This window comes from Schistocerca gregaria, chromosome 10 (assembly GCF_023897955.1).
Source record: "Schistocerca gregaria isolate iqSchGreg1 chromosome 10, iqSchGreg1.2, whole genome shotgun sequence".
Classification (NCBI taxonomy): Eukaryota; Metazoa; Arthropoda; class Insecta; order Orthoptera; family Acrididae; genus Schistocerca; species Schistocerca gregaria.
The window spans coordinates 154,088,419-154,112,633 of record NC_064929.1 but is presented as its reverse complement, the minus strand read 5'-3'; the positions used below and the strand labels follow the sequence as shown (position 1 = coordinate 154,112,633).

The 24,215-nt window shown below is 46.8% G+C and overlaps 1 protein-coding gene across 1 annotated transcript in view; it reads left to right on the top strand.

Moving 5' to 3' along the window:
* Positions 1-235: 235 nt before the first annotated feature.
* LOC126293221 (homeotic protein proboscipedia-like) overlaps positions 236-24,215 on the top strand; it is a 33,388-nt gene continuing 9,408 nt past the window's right edge. Inside the window, exons 1-6 of the mRNA XM_049986343.1 lie at positions 236-314; positions 7,462-7,661; positions 7,788-7,815; positions 15,937-16,187; positions 21,270-21,527; positions 21,588-21,640. Of these exons, the coding sequence (XP_049842300.1) occupies positions 236-314; positions 7,462-7,661; positions 7,788-7,815; positions 15,937-16,187; positions 21,270-21,527; positions 21,588-21,640 (869 nt within the window). The remainder of the gene's footprint in view (positions 315-7,461; positions 7,662-7,787; positions 7,816-15,936; positions 16,188-21,269; positions 21,528-21,587; positions 21,641-24,215) is intronic.

The following is a 24,215-nucleotide window of genomic DNA, read 5'->3' as shown; positions in this document are numbered from 1 at the left end:
TCTTCATTGTAGGTACCCATGGTGTGGCATGCCTACCGATTTGCTTAAATTTTATTGCGGTGATTTAAGTATAGAACTGCTTTTTATACGCTAGTGGAGTATGAACGGGTGCAGCCATCTGCGGTTACAGGCAGCGTGTTGCTAAGACAGTACAATGGCTGGCCGGGTATTTACGTAGCTGCACGATGGTGGGAGGTTGATTCTCACGCCGCTGTTCGCGGAACCGGAAGAGAGGATGCGCCGCCGGGTCCCACGTCGGAGTGATGGAGCGCCTGACCCCGGGGTCAGCCAGTCAGCGCACCGCAGCTCAACAGGTCAGCCGCTAACCTCACCTCACGTCTCCTCGCAGGGGCTGCGGGAGGCGGGGGCGGTGGCCACATTCCCCACGCTTCGCTTGCACTGTGCAACGCAGCAGAGTTGTCATCTTGCACTGAAAGCGTTGCTTGCTGTGGAGCCCGGAGGTGAGCAGATTTTAGGTTCTCACGCCGTCACAGAAGACGCTGGCTACTGTGCCGAACGAGCCGTGTACTTGAGTAACGCTGCGTGCATTACGCATTACGAGGGTTGGTACTTTAATAGTACCAACTATTTATTTACAGCCCATACAAAATACACACGTGTTTCAAAGTTTTACTGATCTTCAGAGTAGTCACCATCATTGTGTATAACCCGCTGCCAGCGTAGGATACTCTTAGCAGTGCCAGTTGCTTTGACAGCTCGAGCGGTTTGGTCTATTGCCCGACGAATTTGTAGCAGTTCTGAAGCGAATGCCGTGAAGTGTTTCCTTCAGTTTAGGAATCCAGCTGTACTCACGAGGGCCTAAGTCAGGGCAGTGCAGTAGGTGGTATAGCACTTAGCAGCCCCATCAGTTAAACAAATCGGTAACAGCTTGCACTGTACGTGCTTGAGCATTGTCCTGCGAAATGATGGTCAGGTCCTGCAGAAAGTGTCTTCACTTCCATGCTGTTCGTTTCTGGAACACAACCTACGAATACCTTAGAGACAGAAGCGATGACACTTTTTACAGTAGCTGACCATCATTTTGCTGGGCCAATGCTCAAGCACGTACAGTGCAAGCTGTTACTGATTTGTTTCACTGATGGGGCTGCTAAGTGCTATACCACCTACTGCACTCCTCTGATTTAGGCCCTCGTGAGTACAACTCGATTTCTAAACTGAAGGAAATACTTCATAGTATTCGCTTCAGAACTGCTACAAATTCTTCGGGCAGTAAACCGTGCCGCTCAAACTGTCAACACAACTGGCACTGCTAAGAGTATCCCACGACTTCCACATCGCTGGCAACGGGTTATACACACTGGTGGTGACTACTTTGAAGGTCAGTAAAACTTTGAAACACGTGTCTGTTTTATTCGAGCTGTAAGTAAATAGTTGCCACTATTAGAGTATATGAATCTGAAGTATTGTTAAATATTGATCGAGCTTTTTAATACTCAGTATACGAAATTCCGTGCATAACACAACCGCGTTGTTAAAATTTCAAATCAATAACATCAGCACATTCGGAGTTATAAATTTTTACCTAAAACACAGTTAGTGACTGTAATGTATTCATCTGTAGCATCAATTGAAACTACGACTAAAATGATAGGTTCCTATAGTCCATTTTTTTGGGATTTTCTTTAGTTTCATTACCACAAGTGCCCGACGCCATTAGAAGCACTTTGGATAGTAATTATTCAATAGTGTTTTGGTTGTGTGAGTGTTGTGTAGCGACTGAGAGAGTGAATGGAGGACATACGTAAAGTGAGAATATAATATTTTATTAAAACCATGTAAATGTACGTGTGAGAAAGTTGTGCAATGGGGGAATTGTGACGCATGTTCGAGTGAGCTTGATTTTTCAAAAGCTAGCCAGGAGGGGCGTTGAGTATTAAATTTGTTATTAATTTATTTTGTGGAGAGGACTAGTATTTTGTTTTCATTAAATTTTATTTAATTTCGGGATTACGAGATTTTTAGTCTAATTCGCTTGTGGTAATGAGATTGACTGGCATTAGAAATAAAGCAGTGTAGAGGTGTTCTAGATGATCTGATTGGTTGCTCTACATGCTAGCCAATAGGAATTCATCACTCCCTGCGCGATTGAGCACGGCTTTGTGCCTGTGACCTATGAATGGATGTAGTCGGTCGGTAGCCGTCTTCTGGTAAACACATTTGTTAAACTGCGCTGATAGAATTTGTACCAAAATAATGACACTCGCGTGTTTGCTCGGTTCTCGTGTCGGTGGCGAAAAACGACTACAGTGGTTAGTATTTTATGATAGTTTGAGCGTTGTGAGTCGTATATTTTAGGAGATATTAGCGTGTGAACATTTAGTGTCGTACATGAACTCTGCGTGGCGTGTTTCGTACAGCTAACGAGACATTATGGCGAGCACATCTTTACAAGAAGCCTAGTGAACGACTGAATCTGTTAACTCGCAATTGGTCGTGAGTCAGTGACTGTTTAGGACGTTCAGAATATCGGGTCGGACTAAATATCTTCTGGCTGCTTTTGACGCGAAATTCTTACAGAGACAATCAGTAACATTGCGTAACTGATGTTGGGATATTAAATACGGACTTGATATGCATTTCCGTGTTTTGAAGACAGTAAACCAAGTTCTGCATCTACATCTGCATGGATACTCTGCAAATCACATTTAAGTGCCTGCTAGAGAGTTCATCGAGCCTCCTTCACAATTCTCTATTATTCCAAACGCATATAGTGCACGGAAAGAACGAACACCTACATCTTTCCGCACGAGCTCCCTATGTAGTTCGGTGTCAACAAAATATATTCGCATTCGGAGGAGAAATATGGTGATTGGAATTTCGTGAGAAGATTCCGTCGCAACGAAAAACGCCTTTCTTTTAATGATGTCCAGCCCAAATCCTTTATCATTTCTATGACTCTGCCATATTTCCCGATAATACAAAACGTGCTGCCTTTCTTTGAGCTTTTTCGACGTACTCCGTCAGTGCTATATGGTAGGGATCCCACACTGCGCAGCAGTATTCTAAAAGAGGACGGACAAGCGTAGTGTAGGCAGTTTCCTTAGTAGGTCTGTTACATTTTCTAAGTGTTCTGCCAATAAAACGCAGTCTTTGGTTAGCCTTCCCCACAATGTTTTCTATGTGTTCCTTCCAATTTAAGTTGTTCTTAATTGTAATACCTAGGTATTTAGCTGAATTTACGGCTTTCAGATTAGACTGATTGATCGTGTAAGCGAAGTTTAGCGAATCGATTTTAGCACTCATGTGGATGACCTCTTCGTTATTTAGGGTCAACTGCCATTTTCGTACCATTCAGATATCTTTTCTAAAATGTTTTGCAATTTGTTTTGGTCTTTTGATGACTTTACTAGTCGATAAACGACAGCGTCATCTGCAGACAACAGATTGTCTCCCAAATCGATTATTTAGATAAGGAACAGCAAAGGGCCTATAACACTACCTTGGGGATCGCCAGAAATCACTTCTGTTTTACTCGATGACTTTCCGTCCTGAACTTTACTGTTCGTAGCGTAGTTTGGCGAACTCATTTTAGCACTCATATGGATGACCTCACACTTTTCGTGATTTAGGGTCAACTGCCATTTTCGTACCATTCAGATATCTTTTCTAAAGTGTTTTGCAATTTGTTTTGGTCTTCTGATGACTTTACTAGTCGATAAACGACAGCGTCATCTGCAAACAACACATTGTCTCCCAAATCGTTTATTTAGATAAGGAACAGCAAAGGGCCTATAACACTACCTTGTGGAACGCCAGGAAATTTTAAAATTTTTTAAAACGGCCCGTGCAAGGATCCCGAACGCTCCATAGTTTAACTGTCTTTCAGCTACTGCCCATGGACGAGTTGGGTGGCTTTTGAGGTAGGTATTTCGTCGAATTGGCTTAAACGCTGCTTTTGTCAGCTAAAACCGTATATACGATCGCATAGTAAAGGGGCAGACAATCTGGACCCTATCCAACTAGGTGGACTGACTATTGTGAGAGTGCATCTATCTTCGCATCCATCCTCGCCACCACAGCCACCAGCTCACAATATTATTGAGTCTTTGTCGCCTGCTTTCGAGAAGAGGGTGCACAATCACTCTCCACGTCCGTCGTCGTTACCTAAATTGGGCAATATTTCGCATGAAGAATGGTTCCCTTGATATTCATACGAGACCTGTATTTATCCACTCTGAAAAACTGGAAGTTGTTTTGAATGTCGCGGTTTTCCTACAGCGTGTTAGGCTTCGTAATGTCTTGTGTTTTGGTGTTCCCACATTTTCGTCCAACCCCGGTGTATGTACAGGATTAACCAAAATTTCGCCGGCCGGAGTGGCCGAGCGGTTCTAGGCGCTACAGTCTGGAACCGCGCGACCGCTACGGTCGCAGGTTCGAATCCTGCCTCGGGCAAGGGTGTGTGTGATGTCCTTAAGTTAGTTAGGTTTAAGTAATTCTAAGTTCAAGGGAACTGATGACCACAGAAGTCCCATAGTGCTCAGAGCCATTTGAACCAAAATTTCGTCCCGTCCAAAGGCAACACTCAGTCGTACTAAAGACAAGTGTGTTCATTCAGAACTTTGTAGCTGTGCCGTCCAGCTAGCGCACCACGTAGACGTCTGCTTAAGAATTCTCGAGCTCGTAAAAAAAAAAAAAAAAAAAAAAAAAAAAAAAAAAAAAAAAAAAAAGTTCAAATGGCTCTGAGCACTATGGGACTTAACTTCTGAGGTCATCAGTCCCCTAGAACTTAGAACTACTTAAACCTAACTAACCTAAGGACACCACACACATCCATGCCCGAGGCGGGATTCGAACCTGCGACCGTAGCGGTGGCGCGGTTCCAGACCGTAGCGCCCAGAACCGCTCAGCCATCCCGTCCGGCAGCGCGAGAGTCAGATTCCTGGTGTAGGTGTATTTTATTTTATTTATTTTAGAGTGCGTGATATGGTATCTGAACTTCTTTATAAGTACACAGAAGTTGGAGGAATTCTCACACGAAACATGGAGCTACTGTGCTTGCAAAGAAATAGGTTACAACAAGGAGTCAGCACGAGCGCCTATCCATATTTGCATTAGATCAGTGTAGCATCGACATCGGGAGTTTTTTGAAATTATGTCGCGACAGGAATGGTGCTGGTGTATTACCAAAAAACGAGGCGTAACAGTGAGGAACGAGTAGCAATTTTCACCCAAATGTGTGTTGGGTTGATGCAGGGTTCAATCTCTTATTTCATGTTTCGGTGCATCCCAGATGAGAAGTACAATGCTATGACTGGATCAGTTGCAGAGAAATAGGCGTAATATAAGCACTCGCTAAGATTACCTACCCGTGTATCTATTGGATCAATGCACGATCCACTTCGGTAATCGTTCCCGAAGGAAACCACCAAATCCTGACTGGAATGTTCCTGATACATATCTGCAGGAAACCTAGGGTATCAGCATGGAATCAGTAACTGTTTCTGCCCACATGTACGCCCGATTGAGCCGGCCGCAGTGGTCTCGCGGTTCTAGGCGCACAGTCCGGAACCATGCGACTGCTACGGTCGCAGGTTCGATTCCTGCCTAGAGCATGGATGTGTGTGATGTCCTTAGGTTAGTTAGGTTTAAGTAGTTCTAAGTTCTAGGGGACTGATGACCACAGCAGTTGAGTCCCATAGTGCTCAGGACCATTTGAACCATTTTTGAACGCCCAATTGAGGCAGGATACCCGTGTTTCTTGTTTCCACATATCCCAAATTGACAGTGTCTTGACTTCTCACGATTTGTGCTGATTATGAGCAGTTAGTGAGCAGTTACTGATAGTGCTTACTACACTCCTGGAAATGGAAAAAAGAACACATTGCCACCGGTGTGTCAGACCCACCATACTTGCTCCGGACACTGCGAGAGGGCTGTACAAGCAATGATCACACGCACGGCACAGCGGACACACCAGGAACCGCGGTGTTAGCCGTCGAATGGCGCTAGCTGCGCAGCATTTGTGCACCGCCGCCGTCAGTGTCAGCCAGTTTGCCGTGGCATACGGAGCTCCATCGCAGTCTTTAACACTGGTAGCATGCCGCGACAGCGTGGACGTGAACCGTATGTGCAGTTGACGGACTTTGAGCGAGGGCGTATAGTGGGCATGCGGGAGGCCGGGTGGACGTACCGCCGAATTGCTCAACACGTGGTGCGTGAGGTCTCCACAGTACTTCGATGTTGTCGCCAGTGGTCGGCGGAAGGTGCACGTGCCCGTCGACCTGGGACCGGACCGCAGCGACGCACGGATGCACGCCAAGACCGTAGGATCCTACGCAGTGCCGTAGGGGACCGCACCGCCACTTCCCAGCAAATTAGGGACACTGTTGCTCCTGGGGTATCGGCGAGGACCATTCGCAACCGTCTCCATGAAGCTGGGCTACGGTCCCGCACACCGTTAGGCCGTCTTCCGCTCACGCCCCAACATCGTGCAGCCCGCCTCCAGTGGTGTCGTGACAGGCGTGAATGGAGGGACAAATGGAGACGTGTCGTCTTCAGCGATGAGAGTCGCTTCTGCCTTGGTGCCAATGATGGTCGTATGCGTGTTTGGCGCCGTGCAGGTGAGCGCCACAATCAGGACTGCATACGACCGAGGCACACAGGGCCAACACCCGGCATCATGGTGTGGGGAGCGATCTCCTACACTGGCCGTACACCTCTGGTGATCGTCGAGGGGACACTGAATAGTCCACGGTACATCCAAACCGTCATCGAACCCATCGTTCTACCATTCCTAGACCGGCAAGGGAACTTGCTGTTCCAACAGGACAATGCACGTCCGCATGTATGCCGTGCCACCCAACGTGCTCTAGAAGGTGTAAGTCAACTACCCTGGCCAGCAAGATCTCCGGATCTGTCCCCCATTGAGCATGTTTGGGACTGGATGAAGCGTCGTCTCACGCGGTCTGCACGTCCAGCACGAACGCTGGTCCAACTGAGGCGCCAGGTGGAAATGGCATGGCAAGCCGCTCCACAGGACTACATCCAGCATCTCTACGATCGTCTCCATGGGAGAATAGCAGCCTGCATTGCTCCGAAAGGTGGATATACACTGTACTAGTGCCGACATTGTGCATGCTCTGTTGCCTGTGTCTATGTGCCTGTGGTTCTGTCAGTGTGATCATGTGATGTATCTGACCCCAGGAATGTGTCAATAAAGTTTCCCCTTCCTGGGGCAATGAATTCACGGTGTTCTTATTTCAATTTCCAGAAGTGTAGTTATATGTAAGGTTCGTATCTGGCATTTCTTGTTTCGATTTACCCCAGACAGGGGACTACAGACAGAAAGTATGGATTCCTCTCAAGGAGAAATGATTAACATTTTCGACCAAAATGTCTGTTGGATCGATGTTAGGTCCAGATGTAGTGTTCTTTGTCTCGCTGTAGCCCAGATGGGAAGTACGGGTTCCTGACCGTGGTGGTGCCGGTTTGTGCTTGCAGAGAACGGGCTGCCGCGGCGGCTACGCACCGCCTACACCAACACGCAGCTGCTGGAGCTGGAGAAGGAGTTCCACTTCAACAAGTACCTGTGCCGGCCGCGGCGCATCGAGATCGCCGCCTCGCTGGACCTCACGGAGCGGCAGGTGAAGGTGTGGTTCCAGAACCGCCGCATGAAACACAAGCGGCAGACGCTCAGCAAGGCGGGCGGCGGCGCCGGCGGCGACAGCGACGCCGACAGCAAGGACTCCGCCTCCGGGGGCGGCGGTGGGGGCGGCGGCGGGGGCGGCGGCAGGGGCGACAAGAAGGCCGAGAAGGCGCTGGCTGCCGCGCTGCTCGACGACGGCGGGGGCAAAGGTCAGTGGGAGCAGGGCAAAGCTGAAGTCGACATGGCTCTGATACTTCCATATGGGGGGTCCTCAGTATTAATAGTCGCAAATGTGCACCAGATTACAATATGACAGGCCCCCTGTTCACAAATCTCGCTTCGTCCAGGACTGGTTTTGTGAGCACGCTGACGAATCGTCGCATGTACCCTGGCCACCGCAGTTATCAGGTCTCAATATCATTCATCCTTTGTGGCCTACTTTGGACAGCGCGGAGTGGCTGACCGGTTTAAGGCGCCATGTCACGGATTGCGTGGCCGCTCCAGCCGATATGTTCGAATCATCCCTCGGGCATGTATGTGTGTGTGCGTGTGCGTTTGTGTGTGTGTGTGTGTGTGTGTGTGTGTGTGTGTATTGGTGCGTGCGGGTGTGTGTGCCGTCCGGTGTGGCCGAGCGGTTCTAGTCGCTTCAGTCTGGAACCGCGCGGCCGCTACTGTCGCAAGTTCGAATCCTGCCTCGGGCATGGATGTGTGCGATGTCCTTACGTTAGTTAGGTTTAAGTAGTTCTAGGTTCTAGGGGACTGATGACCTCAGATGTTAAGTCCCATAGTGCTCAGGGCCATTTGGATCAAGCCAGGAAGAAATGGAGACTGTAGCGGGTTCGTCTATGCACGGGGAAGTCAGCGCTCGTGCAGTCGCACGTTGCGCCGGCATTCCACACACTACTGTTTAGTTGGCACTTAGGCGTACCCTCCGATGCTACCCGTACAAAATCCATCGGCATCATGAACTGTTACTTGGCGATTTAGTGACGCCGAGGGGATTTGCAGTGTGGGCGTTTCAAAAGATGGCGGAAGATGACGATTGGTTGAGTAACGTGTTGTGGACCGACGAAGCTCATTTCACGCTCCGAGGGTCTGTCAACGCCCACAACTGCAGAATTTGGGCTACCGAAAATCCTAGAACTGTCGTGGAAACTCCATTGCACGACGAGAAAGCCACGGTATGGGTTGGATTTACCACATCTACGGTTATGGGGCCTTTTTTCTTCGAGGAAATGCGTGATTCTGGTTTTGTAACTGCTGCCGTGACGGGTTAGAGGTACGCCGATATGTTACAGAATCGCATCACCCCAGCCTGGCTGATAAACACCTGCTGGAACGTACGATGTTTATGCAGGATGGCGCTCCACCCCATACTGCTAGACACGTGAAAGATCTCTTGCGCGCGTCGTTTGGTGATGATCGTGTGCTCAGCCGCCACTTTCGTCATGCTTGGCTTGCCAGGTCCCCAGACCTCAGTCCGTGAGATTATAGGCTTTGGGGTTACCTGAAGTCGCCAGTGTATCGTGACGACCTACATCTCTAGGGATGCTGAAAGACAATATCCGACGCCAATGCCCCATCATAACTCCGGACATGCTTTACAGTGCTGTTCACAACACTATTCCTCGACTGCAGCTATTGTTGATGGTGGACATATTGAGCAATTCCTGTAAAAAACATCATCTTTGCTTTGTCGTACTTTGTTATCCTAATTATTGCTGATCAGATGAAGCTCCATCTGTCGGACATTTTTCGAACTTTTCTATTTTTTTTTGTTCTAATTAAACCCCATGTTATTCCTAGCATGTATGTCAATTTGTACCTCTCTGTCTACATTATTCCGTGATTTATTCGGTTTTCAAATTTGTACTGACTTTTGATAACCCTGTATTTCTCCTCTGCTCCAATTCTCTTAGTGCCTTACAATCACTGCAGAATCTGTACCCACCTGAGGAGATGGTCCAGCTGACATATGACCAACTCTACCTGCTCTAACGGCGGGGTAAGGAGGTGTCCTGCTGGGTTGCCTGGTCATGTAGGAATATGGGGCAATGAACAGGCCGATCGGGCTGCCAACGAAGCCTGCAGAGAGCAGGATGTGGTCCAGTGTCCTATTCCTTTGCAGTCTGTCATTTCTGCACTCCACAAGAAGTGCATGGAGTGGTGGGAGGAATAATGGCTGGCGGTGACGGCCAATAAACTTCGGCTGGTGAAGTCAACAACTCGGCCGTGGCGTACCTCATACCGGGTGTTCAGGCGGGAGGGGGTGGCCCTCACACGTCTTCGGATCGGGCACTGTCCTCTCACACATAGCTTTTTATTACGGAGGGAGGATCCACCGTTATGTGATGCTTGTGGTGTGCACATCTCTGTCCGGCACATTTTAACAGAGTGCATTTTATACCGTGATGCAAGGGCAGAAGCACAAGTTGATGGGGATCTGCCCTGTGTTTTAGCTAATGATGAGTCATGTGTGTCTATTGTTTTAAAGTTTTGTGATGTGTCTGTACTCTGGCCTAAACTTTTAGGCTGGAGGTTTTAGTGCATTGCAAAGTGGCTGGCACCTCCCTTTTTCCTTGGGGTCAGCCAGCCCACTTCCATCTGCTACATTGTTTTAGCTCCCTCTACCACTTTCTTCCTGTGGTGTCCATGTTTTACTGCTGACGGCATGCTTCGTCCCCCGTTTCAGTGTAGGTAGGCACATTTTTTTCCAAGCTTGTTACCCGTGTTTTACGTTCAGTTTTATCTTAATGCTCTGAGTCTTTTCTTGACAACCGTCTCAATCTGTTACTGAGCGGGCGCTGCAGACCTTGCCGTCGGCACCCATACAACCGTCTCCATCATCATCATCATCATCATCATCATCACAACCACAAATGGTTGTGTGTAGCCACGTAAGACGACTTTGCGGCGTCCAAGACTATTCGCCGTAAAGTAGGCGCCATAACGTCCTGAAAGCTTTCAATTCCTTTTTTCCAGCTGGAAGATGTTGCTCTGATAGCTGACATCGAAATGGAACAGTGTTTGTGTGGAGGTGCTTCTGGATTTGTAAGGACCTTCTAACAATACCACCACTTGCAGAGTAGGTTAGAAATCAGATTAATAATGTTGCTCACGCGGCATATGTTCGCTTTATCGGGCAACAACAAAGTTACTGACTGTAGATGGTATCGTCAGAATGTAAATAATGAAGTCACTGTAAAAAAAGTCATTAATTTTGGCACTTATCTTGAACGTATTCGTACGTAGATTTCGTCGAAGTTGTTATGGCTCATCTTGTTGATTCTAGAGTGATTCCACTTTGACTGCTAGAAGGTCCAGTTCTGTATTTTAGCAATATTTAAAGACCTAACAAATGCGTTTTTCAGGGAATTTTAAATGATCAAACAATCCCAGATCAGAATAATGGTATGGTAGAAATAATTTTTGACTTGGTGTTTACGATCCACATTTGTATTAAACTTCTTGTAAATTCACATATACTTTTCATAATTGTCACATCATCAAGAAAGCAATTTTTTACCAATCTTCATATATTTAATTTCCACTTTAACCAAACACAAGACTTGACTGTTCCTTTACAAAGCAAAATAAGAACTTAGCTTCTGCAAAGTGAAACAAAGACTGCTCTGTGCGCATTCGCGCCAAAACGGTTACAAGTATGTAAAAGATTATGAAACTCTCACAGAAATGAATACACACAAGAACCATATCACTGTAATATATCGATACACCGGAGTACCTATACATTAATAAAACCAAATGTGAATATTGTCACAAAAATATGTCTGTTACTTCGCAGAAAAATAATACGATATTACTGGTATCGAGAACTGGGGTTGGATTGCCGTAGTGGTCACGTAAATAAAGAACCATTACAACCTGTAGTCGGAAACTCAGATAACTTCTGAGGACGTTCCATTTCTGTCCATATTACGAGGTAAAATACATGTCAGTTGGCTGCTGAATGTTCGCTAATGTCGTAAAATGGGAGGGGGTTAATCATGGCCAGTAGTGCAGAGACATTGACCCCTAATTTTTGTTGTAAGGTTTCTGATAGGTTTGTGTCGTCTAGTCACGATTCTTCTGTACTACTCTCTTCATCTCAGAGTATCACTTACACCGAACGTCCTCAGCCGTTTGTTGTATGTACACCTACCACCGTTTTCCGCTATAATTTTCTCGCTTTCTGGTTCCCTTTGGTATTACGGATGTTCTTCCTTGATGATGATGATGGTGATGATGGTAGGTTTGTGGGGCGCTCAACTGCGCGTTCATCAGCTCCCGTACAAATTCCTAACCTGTACACAGTCCAGTCCATTCACTTTCACGAATGACGATGGAATGATGAGGATAACACAAACACCTAGTCCCCGGGCAGAAGAAATCCCCAACCCGGCAGGGAATCGAACCTGGGACCATGTGATCCAGAGGTAGCAGCGCTACCCACTAGACCACGAGCTGCGGAATCGTTCCTTGACATCTTGATGTCTTGTTACCCAACCCATTCTTTCTTCTAGTGCCCATTCTATATAGGACCTCTTCATTGAGTAGAGTAAGTCTTGATGAGCTGGGCCACTGTTCTTCAGTATAAAATGTGTGTTTTATAAATCAAATAAAAACAGTCTCGATCACATTTACAGATTTTTTATTTATTAGCAACAGGTTTCGACCCTTTTCTCAGGCCATCTTCAGGCTTTTGACCGCAATTACGACTGCTCGTAGCGCCAGAGGGAGAGAAATCCTTAGAAGTAAGGTTGTCGCTACTGCTTCTAAGGACCTTGCTCCATCTGGAGCCTCCACCAGTCATGATTGCGGTCAAAACCCTGAGTATGGTCTGACAAAAGGGTTGAAACCTGTTTGCTAACAAATAAAAAATCTGAAAACGCGATCGAGACTGTTTTCATTTGATTTTTAGAATTTTATACCGATCGCTGTGCTCCAGAGTGCTGTCTAGAATTTTAAAATTTATGTGTTCTTCGACGTCTTTTGGCTTCTAGCAGCATGATCGTATAGAGTGTATTGCTGAGGTATCTCCGCTTAAAACACAAGAGATATAATAAAATTAAAATAACCGTGAGTGGTCCATCTTGCGCACAGGTGTCTGGGACAGATGGATCAGTAGACTGGGAGAGATAGACGATTAGAAAAATAGCTACACATTAGGAAAAGAGTCAATTAAAATTACGTATTTTTATATGAAATATGTTTTACTGAATACAGAATTACACTGTTAAATATTTCATCATTTTATTATAAATCTTGATTGAACATTGAATTCTCTAATGGGTTGTTGGTATTGTTAAAGAATTAGCCTTTCTTTGTCTCGCCAGAGCGATTATAATTATTACCAAATGTTGAACAACATTCATTTGACGATCCTAAATAGGAAACACATTGAATCCAGTAGTTCTTTTTCTTAGTTTCTTAGTAGGTATCACCAAAACCGACACTTTCATCTTCATCTCCCATTCATCAAAGCTATTTTCGTAATCTTCTACTGTGTCCCCTTTGATAAAAACACTGAGCTACTTGCAGGATTCTTATTTTTACCTTCTCACCCTATTTTTCTCTTCACTAGTATTTCCCTTTGCTGATCTTTTTGTGTCTTTTTCTGTTTCCCTTCTTTTGTTATTCCTCTATTTTCTTACAGTTTCACTATCTTTTACAGTGTTGAGCCTTTTCGATACAGTTGCTGCTCTCCTCGTAAAATTCATTGTGTTATCAAAGGAAGTAATCGGCGATATTTCGTCCATAAGTTTATATGAGTTGGCTTAGGAGCAGTCAGTTTTGAAGTGGTAATTTTGGTATTTTCTACTTTAGCAGGAGTGGAGTCCGACGTTGTATTCGTGAATACCAGATAAGGCTGTTCTTTTGATGTCTTTGGTGTCATTATCTTTTTTGATGAGCTCTGAAATGGTTGGTTGCCATGTGTGTGAGATTCCGTTTTTTTCTTTTTTTTTTTTTTTTGGTAGAGACGTATCTTCCAACCAATCAGCATAGTCTGGAACTGGTACCTTCTTCATTGGGATTATTCCACGTGATTTGAAACTAAATTTAATTGTGCTCCGTCTCTTCCCCATTAAAACAAGTGGTCCATCTATACCTAATGATATTGGTCCATCTCTCCCGATCGGGAGACGTAGACTGCCGTGATTTCTCTCTGTGGGTAGGTAAGTTAGTGGTCATTTTATGTTGGTTCCATGCCTTCGCCTTTGCCAAGTTCGCAGTAAACAATCAACATCATTATTGTGGAAAATAAGCCTTAACACTAAAAATGTTTAACTGTACGAGAAAATTTTTCAGCTTGCCAGACTAGAGAATGTGATTTATCTCCAGAACTAAAACGAAAATGACAGCAACACGTCTGTTGACAATCTTCCTCGCAAGGAGTTGGACCTGCTCTCTAGTGGAGAGTTTGTGAAATACGTCACAGGGAACGTCTCATTCAGTGATGCAGCTCTCCCGGACAAACTATCGTCAATTTTACGTACCCTCCTACAATACGACATCTCAGCCGTTTCGATTGCCTTGCTTTCTAGTTTTCTCACACGCCATCATTGACTACTATCCCACCAGACTTGCCGCAGTGGTTACCCCGGTTTCTGTCAGATCGTCGAAGTTAAGCGCTGTCGGGATGGGCTAGCACTTGGATAGGTGACTATCCGGTCTGCCGAGCGCTGTTGGCAAACAGGGTGCACTCAGACCTTGTGAGGCAAAATGAGGAGCTACTTCATTGAGAAGTAGCGGCTCCAGTCTCAGAAACTGACATACGGCCGGGAGAGCGGTGTGCTGACCACATGCCCCTCCATACCCGCATTCAATGACGCCTGTGGGCTGAGGATGACACGGCGGCCGGTCGGTACCGTTGGCCTTCATGGCCTGTTCCGGAGGAGTTTAGTTTAGTTTACATTTTTATCATTGACTACTGTATTGTGCTGCTCTACACACGTATGTTAGCATATATACTAGATACTAGTATTCCTTGGCAAGGAACTCCCTCTTCACTTCCTCTATTCTACTTCTTATCTCGTTCTTCCTCCTTCCAACATGCATTAGCTTGCTTGCAAGGTAGCAGAATTCTCTCATTTCATCTGATCCGCAGATAATTCTGATGTTACGTTTCCTTCTAATCACATATGTGATGCTGCCCAGTATGGACAGTAAGTTGGGAATGTGGGTCTCACAGGGAGCGTGAAAGGGATAAATCCCTGCAGTCGCACTATCGCTCTCGGTGGTTCAGACGGGATAGAGCGTCTGGTATGTAAGCGGGAGATCCCGGGTTCGAGTCCCAGTCGGGGCACACATTTACAACTGTCCCTGTTGATGCATATCAACGCCTGTCGACAGTTTAGGGTCTTGATTTAATTATCATTTCAGATATTATTTCTGTTGTGTACAGCTCTCCATTTCAGTGGTAAGATCACTAGGTGCAGAGTTTGTTGAATGTTGTCCTCCATCACCACTTAAGCGACAGATGTTGGGTTTGTAGCACGCAGCTCTCCACTCCTCCAGCAGAACCATCATATATCGAGCTGTATTTCAGCAGTAGGATCACCAGACATGGGGTTTGTGGCGTGCACTGCGGCAGTTGTTTGGCGTGGTCTGAGGCCTCGTTGTAGGGGTTTGTAGCACGCAGTTCTCCACTTCTCCAGTAGAACCATCATATACCGAGTTGTATTTCAGCAGTAGGATCACCAGACATGAGGTTTGTGGCGTGCACTGCGGCAGTTGCTTGGTGTGGTCTGAGGCCTCGTTGTGGGGTTTGTAGCACGCAGTTCTCCACTCCTCCAGCAGAACCATCATATACCGAGTTGTATTTCAGCAGTAGGATCACCAGACATGAGGTTTGTGGCGTGCACTGCGGCAGTTGTTTGGTGTGGTCTGAGGCCTCGTTGTTGGGTTTGTAGCACGCAGTTCTCCACTCCTCCAGCAGAACCATCATATACCGAGTTGTATTTCAGCAGTAGGATCACCAGACATGGGGTTTGTGGCGTGCACTGCGGCAGTTGTTTGGTGTGGTCTGAGGCCTCGTTGTTGGGTTTGTAGCACGCAGATCTCCACTCCTCCAGCAGAAACATCGTATATCGAGTTGTATTTCAGCAGTAGGATCACCAGACATGGGGTTTGTGGCGTGCACTGCGGCAGTTTTTGGTGTGATCTGAGGCCTCGTTGTGGGGTTTGTAGCACGCAGTTCTCCACTCCTCCAGCAGAACCATCATATATCGAGATGTATTTCAGCAGCAAGGTCACCAGACATGAGGTTTGTGGCGTGCACTGCGGCAGTCGTTTGGTGTGGTCTGAGGACTCGTCCTCCGCTTCTGCAGGCGGTGCCGGCAGCTGCCAGAACTGTGACATCGCGGCACCCGGCGCGCAGCCGCCGCCCCCGACGTCCGCCTCCGCGCCGGGCGCGGCGCCGCCGCCCCCCGTGACCGCCGCCTCCGGGGGCGGCACGGGCACGGCCAGCTCGGGGGCGAGCAGCGTGTCCAGCTCCATCAGCAGCGCCTTCGACAAGATGGCCACCGAGGACGACTCGCGCTCCACCGGGTCGCCACCTGGCGGCCCGCACCAACAACACGTACGTAGCAGTCTGGTCATTCTTCTCAGCCAGCAACTGTACTGCAAGAATGGGCGTCCACATAGCAGGTGGAGAGGAGACGCTTCGCCACACTTCTCCCGCCTTCACCCTACCCTATGGAATCTGGAGTACATTGGTTCATTCATCACATAAATGCCAAACACGTCTCATAGCCGGACGAGGCGTCCGAGCGGTTCGAGGCGCTTCAGTCTGGAACCACGCGAGTGCTACAGAAGCAGGTTCGAATCCTGCCTCGGGCATGGATGTGTGTGATGTCCGTAGGTTAGTTAGATGTAAGTAGTTCTAAGTTCTAGAGGACTGATGACCTCAGAAGTTATTTCCCATTGTGGCTCTGAGCACTATGATACTCAACACCTGAGGTCATTAGTCTCCTAGACTTAGAACTACTTAAACCTGACTAACCGAAGGACATCACACACATCCATGCCCGAGGCAGGATTCGAACCTGCGACCGTAGCACTCTCGTGGTTCCAGACTGAAGCCCTCGAACCGCACGGCTACCGCGTCCCATAGTGATCAGAGCCATTTGAACCACGTCTCATAGATTGCAGTTCCCTAGGATGTTCGCTCTAAGACAAAAAAGAAGACATGCACGAAGGAGTTTTGCGAATGGGGCGGAAATACGTGCACATGATGTATATGTACGGGCAAACAAATGATCATTGCATTGAAGATCCAAAGAAACTAGTATACCTTCCTAATGTCGCGTAGGGCCCCCGCGAGCAGCGAGCATGCAGAATTGCATGGGATCGACTAATGTCTGAATTAGTGCTGGAGGTAACTGTCGTAGTGCATCGTGCACGGCTGATCATAAATGCGTAACAGTGCGGGGGATGGAGATATCTTCTCAAAATCACGTTGCAAGGTATCCCTTATATTCTCAATAATGTTCATGTCTGGGGTATTCGGTGACCAGCCAAAGTGTCTAACTCAGAAGAATGTTGCTGGAGCAACGCTGCACGTGTGGGGTGTCGCATTGTCAAGTTGGAATTACCCAAGTCCTTTGGAATGCATAATTGAGGTGAATGGATGCAGGTGATCATACAGGATGCTTGCATACGTCACCTGTCGGAATCGTGTCTAGACTTATCAAAGGTCCTATATCACTCCAGCAGCACACGACCCACACACTTACACCGTGCATCCTGCACGGCTCTCCATAACTCTGTAACAGTGCGAGGGGGTGGAGATCTCTTCTCAAACGCACGTTGCAAGGCATCCCAGGTATTATCAATTAAGTTCATGTCTGAGCAGTTCAGTGGCAAGCGGAAGTGTTGAAACTTAGGAGAGTGTTCCTGGAGCCACTCTGTAGAAATTATGGACGTGTGGGGTGTCGCATGGTCCTGCTGGAATTTCCAAGTCTGTCGGAACGCAGAATTGACATGAATGGATGCAGGTGATCTGACAGAATGCTTACGTACGTGTCACCTGTCAATGTCGTACCTAGACTTACCAGGGATCCCGTATCACTCCAAATGCACACGCCCCACACCATTACAGAGCCTCCACCAGCTTGAACAGTCGCGGAGAAAGGCTTTAGCGAAGTTTACAACTACTACATAAAACCTTTAAGGGCTTTCCGTACGCACTTTAGTACGAATTATCTTGCGCTCAGAGCTGATTTTCCTTTCCTGAATCCCATCTGGTTTCCGGGGAGGTGTTCATCGATTCTTTGATTTATTCTTTTCGTTAATATTTTAGTGAATATTTTAAAACGTAGGTTTTCTTGTGCTATGCCTCTCTGTTTACTAGTGTCGTTGGGACCCCCCCCCCCCTAATGTAGCACTTTTGCTATTCACTGTCTCCACTCTTCTGGAATGGAGGCTGTTTCTACGCGCTTGTTGTAGAGTTTTCTCCGCATTGGCGTTAGTATATGGGCTGCGTCTTTTTAAACATTCGCTATACAATAAGTCAGCACGTGCGGTTTTTCTGTTGTTGGTCTTTTTAACGGCATCTTTGACCTCTTCTATAGTTAACGGAACCCATTCCGTAGTTGTCTGTTGGAATGGTTTGGTCTCTGGTATGCGATTTAGTTCTTCCTTGATGAGTACGCAGTTGAAGTGCGACTCACATTATGTCATACTCATATACAGGGTGAGACACCTAACGTTACCGCTGGATATATTTCGTAAACCACATCAAATACTGACGAACCGACTCCACAGACCGAACGTGATGAGAGAGGCTAGTGTAATTGGTTAATACAAACCATACAAAAATGCACGGAAGTATGTTTTTTAACAGAAACCTAGGTTTTTTTTTTAAAAAAATGGAACCACGTTAGTTTTGTTATACAATATACATAAATGACCTGGTGGATGACATCGGAAGTTCACTGAGGCTTTTTGCAGATGATGCTGTGGTGTATCGAGAGGTTGCAACAATGGAAAATTGTACTGAAATGCAGGAGGATCTGCAGCGAATTGACGCATGGTGCACGGAATGGCAATTGAATCTCAATGTAGCGAAGTGTAATGTGATGCGAATACATAGAAAGATAGGTCCCTTATCATTTAGCTACAAAATAGCAGGTCAGCAACTGGAAGCAGTTAATTCCATAAAATATCTGGGAGTACGCATTAGGAGTGATTTAAAATGGAATGATCATATAAAGTTGATCGTCGGTAAAGCAGATGCCAGACTGAGATTCATTGGAAGAATCCTAAGGAAATGCAATCCGACAACAAAGGAAGTAGGTTACAGTACGCTTGTTCGCCCAATGCTTGAATACTGCTCAGCAGTGTGGGATCCGCACCAGGTAGGGTTGATAGAAGAGATAGAGAAGATCCAACGGAGAGCAGCGCGCTTCGTTACAGGATCATTTAGTAATTGCGAAAGCGTTACGGAGATGATAGATAAACTCCAGTGGAAGAGACGCTCAGTAGCTCGGTACGGGCTTTTGTTGAAGTTTCGAGAACATACCTTCACCGAAGAGTCAAGCAGTATATTGCTCCCTCCTACGTATATCTCGCGAAGAGACCATGAGGATAAAATCAGAGAGATTAGAGCCCACACAGAAGCATACCGACAATCCTTCTTTCCACGTACAATACGAGACTGGAATAGAAGGGAGAACCGATAGAGGTACTCAGGGTACCCTCCGCCACACACCGTCAGGTGGCTTGCGGAGTACGGATGTAGATGTAGATGTAGATATAAACAAATACGTAATCACTGCCGTCTGTTGCATTGTAAAATGTTAATTACATCCGAAGATATTGTAACCTAAAGTTGACACTTGAGTACAACTCCTCAGCTGTTCGATCGTGTGTATCGGAGAGCACTGCAACATACATCGCGTTTCTACAGAATGATCTGCCAAGGTTGCTCGAAAAAGTCCCACTGGAAACGCGTCGACGTATGTGGTATCAGCATGATGGTGCACCTGCACATTCCGCAATTAACACTAGGCTGACCCTTGACAGGATGTTCGACGGGCGTTTCATAGGACGTGGAGGACGCAAAAATTGGCCAGCCCGTTCTCCTGATCTTACACCTCTGGACTTCTTTCTGTGGCGTACGTTAAAGGAGAATGTGTACCGTGATGTGCCTACAACCCCAGAGGATATGAAACAACGTATTGTGGCAGCCTGCGGCGACATTACACCAGATGTACTGCGGCGTGTACGACATTCATTACGCAATTGTGTGCAGCAAATGATGGCCACCACATTGAACATCTATTGGCCTGACATGTCGGGACACACTCTATTCCACTCCGTAATTGAAAACGGAAACCACGTGTGTACGTGTACTTCACCCCTCATGGTAATGTACATGTGCGTCAGTGAAAAAGACCAATAAAAAGGTGTTAGCATGTGGACGCAATGTGCTGTTCCAGTCTCTTCTGTACCTAAGGTCTATCACCGCTCCCTTTGGATCTCTACATAATTCGGTGCTCCCCGATACACACGATAGAACAGCGGAGGAGTGGTACTCAAGCGTCAACTTTAGGTTACAATATCTTTGGATGTAATTAACATTTTACAATGCAACAAACGGGACTGATTACGTATTTGTTTATATGTTCAGATGTGCTAACAAAACTAAAGGGGGTTCCATTTAAAATAACGTAGGTTTGTGTTGAAAACATACTTCCGTGCATTTGTTTATGGTTTGTATTAACCATTTTCACAGCCCCTCTCCTCACGTTCGGCCTGTGGAATGGATACGTCAGTATTTGATGTGTTTTACGTTAGGTGACTCACCCTGTATTTCCTTTTTTTTAATGAAAAAAGAAAGGGAACACGCCGACCTTTGACTGTTTAATTGTTTATTCGAGTATAGCGCAGGTTTCGGGCTTTTATGCCATATTCAAATATTTTATTTTATATCTCCAACATACATTGCAGGACACTCAACATGCTGTCAGGCTAATTTATGGCCAGCTTTTAGCCTGACAGCATGTTGAGTGTCCTGCAATGTACGTTAAAGATATAAAATAAAATATCTTAATATGGGATAAAAGTCCAAAACATAGGGTTGCACTTAAATAAACAATAAAACAAATAGCTGTGTCTTCGTATAAAAAGATACTGTGTGACTGTTGGTTAGCAACATTAAAATCTATATGTTTCGGCTTGTTTTCTGGGGTTTAGTGCAATGTGTGGATCTCTTGTGGCTTTTTTCACCAGTTTCTTCCCTCCTCCTTAACAGAATGTTCTCGTCTTCTCTTTCATAGGTTTCTCATAGATATATCGTTTCTCGGCAAATTCCCGAGGAGTGTGGAATATAAAGAGCAGGCAATATTATGAACCTGAGAGCATTAAATTTGCCTGCATTGCTCGGAAAGATAAATTCACAGTTTGTGATAATCTGTTCATCAATTCACTCGTAAATCTTGCACCGTCATTGGTAACTGCTAATCACTGTACGACTTTTTGTACCCTTCGTGCTGTGCATTGTAGTGAATTGATGTGCAGATGGAGTTTTGGTCTTACTTGATGCTACGTAGGGGCTCAAAAGCAGAAGTGTGGCGTCGCACTATAACTTTCTTATTATTATTACTATTTGTAGTAAGAAATGGTCCGACGTTTTGACGTTCTCTTCCGCACTGTGCAGGCGGCGGTGAAGCAGGAGTCGGCAGCCGCCGCCGGCAAGACGCCCCCGCCGCCCACGTCGCTGCTGGTGTCCACCAAGCGGGAGACAGTCTCCGTGCTGGACTCTGCGGCTCTCACGCCCGCCTCCACGCCCAGCCCCGGGGGCGGCGGGGGCGGAGCCGGGGGAGGGGTGCCCGGGGGTGGAGCCTACGGCAGGCCGCAGAGCGGGGTGCCGCCTCCCGGCGTGCTGAGGGGCGCCGTGGCCGCCGCTGCCGCTGCCGTCGCCGCCCCCGCCTCCGCCGCTGGGGGCAGACGCGGCGCCGCCCCCGTCGCCGTGCAGCAGCCGTGCTTCAGCCCCCAGAGGCTCTACCAGGACAACAGCCCCTTCCTCAGGTACGAAAAAATACCTATGTATACTAACTGAGGTGACAGAAGTCATGGGATACCGCCTTGTACATACACTACTGGCCAATGAAATTGCTACACCACGAAGATGACGTGCTACAGACGCGAAATTTAACCGACAGGAAGAAGATGCTGTGATATGCAAATGATAAGCTTTTCAGAGCATTCACACAAGATTGGAGACGCTGGCGACACCTAGAACGTGCTGACATGAGGAACCGCTTCCTCATACACAAACAGCAGTTGACCGGCGTTGCCTGGTGAAACGTTGTTGTGATGCCTCGAATAAGAAGGAGAAATGCGTACCATCAAGTTTCCGACTGTGATAAAGGCCTATCGCGAGTGCAGTTTATCGTATCGTGATACTGCTGCTCGCGTTGGTCGAGATCGAATGACTGTTAGCAGAAATGGAATCGGTGCGTTCAGAAGGGTAATACGGAACGTCGCGCTGGATCCCAACGCCCTCTTATCACTAGCAGTCGAGATGACAGGCATCTTATCCGCATGGCTGTAACGGTTCGTGCAACCACGTCTCGATCCGTGAGTCAACAGATGGGGACGTTTGCAAGACAACAACCATCTGCACGAACAGTTCGACGACGTTTGCAGGAGCACGGACTATCAGCTCGGAGACCATGGCTGCGGTTATCCTTGACGCTGCATCACAGACAGGAGCGCCTGCGATGGTGTACTCAACGACGAACCTGGGTGCACGTTTGTCAAAACGTCATTTTTTCGGATGAATCCAGGTTCTGTTTACAGCATCATGATGGTCGCATCCGTGTTTGGCGACATTGCGGTGAAATGCACATAGGAAGCGTGTATTCGTCATCGACATACTGGCGTATCACCCGGCGTGATGGTATGGGGTGCCAGTGGTTACACGTCTCGGTCACCTCTAGTTCGCATTGACGGCACTTTGAACAGTGGACGTTACATTTCAGATGTGTTACGACCCGTGACTCTACCCTCCATTCGATCCCTGCGAAACCCTACATTTCAGCAGGATAATGCACGACCGCATGTTGCAGGTCCTGTGCGGGCCTTTCTGGATACAGAAAATGCTCGACTGCTGCTCTGACCAGCACATTCTCTATATCTGTAACCGACTGAAAACGTCTGGCCAATGGTGGCCGAGCAACTGGCTGTGGTATCGTGTTGAAGCTGCATGGGCAGCTGTGCCTGTAGACGCCATCCAAGCTCTGTTTGAATCAATGCCTAGGGGTATAAAGGTCGTTATTACGGCCGGAGGAGGTTGTTCTGGGTACTGATTTCTCAGGATCTATGCACCCAAATTGCGTGAAAATGTAATCACACGTCAATTCTAGTATAATATATTTGTCCAATGAATACCTGTTTATCATCTGCATTTCTTCTTGGTGTAGTTATTTTAATGGCCAGTAGTGTAGTTACATTTAGGTGCATATGACATTTCATTTCGTAAATTGTTAGGAAAGTCAATATTGCGCTATCCACAGTGTCAAGAGTGCGCAAAGAATAGCAATGCAGGCTGGCATGAGGAGGGAAGAATTATACTGACTTGAGGTCTGGAACATGACAATAAATTAGAATTCAGAAGTCGGACGAAGTTGGTTTGATACTTAACTGTAATCCATTTATGATGAACGTCGCTCTTGACGGTACATGATTCACAATATATCTGTTCCGAAGAAATATTGTAACTGATTATGGCGTATTGCTAGGTCGTAGTAAATGAGGTAGCTGAAGGCTATGCTAAACTATCGTCTCTGCCAATGAGAGCGTATGTAGACAGTGAACCATCGCTAGCAAAGTCGGCTGTACAACTGGGGCGAGTGTTAGGGAGTCTCTCTAGACTAGACCTGCCGTGTGGCGGCGCTCAGTCTGCAATCACTGATAGTGGCACACGCGGGTCCGACGTATACTAATGGACCGCGGCCGATTTAAAGGCTACCACCTACCAAGTGTGCTGTCTGGCGGTGACACCACACACAGTCTCTGCCCTTCCTTGCTAATCATAATGAATCCGACCCTCGTTAAACCATTTTCTGCTATTGTTGATACTATCCTATACTCGTCTGACCAGAAATCCTTGGTCTCTTTCCATTTCACATCACTGGCTGCCATTCTATCTAAATTGAGACTTAGCGTTTCGCTTTACAGATATTCTGACTTCCCTACGACATTCAAACTTCTGACATTACAGGCCCCCCACCCCCCATCCTAGAACGTTATCGTTTCGTGGGTTATTCAGTATTTTCCTCATGGTCACCTCCCCCTTGGCAGTCTCATCCGGAATCTTTTGCCAAAAAATAGACCATCATTATACTTTTTCAGTCGCGGGCCTTATGTCCTGAGGATACTCATTATGTATCTTTAATGCAGTGGTTTTCATTGCCTTCTGCATACTTATCACGTTTATCGTTATGAATTCTTCTGCCTTTAGTAGCAGTTTTCCAACCCTACGGCAAGAGTGTGACCAGAATCTTTGCCCGCTCATCGAACAGTCTCTCTTACTTATGAAGAAAAGTGTACCTATAACAACAAATGCAGGCCAATATAAGTGAAAAAATGATGAAACGTC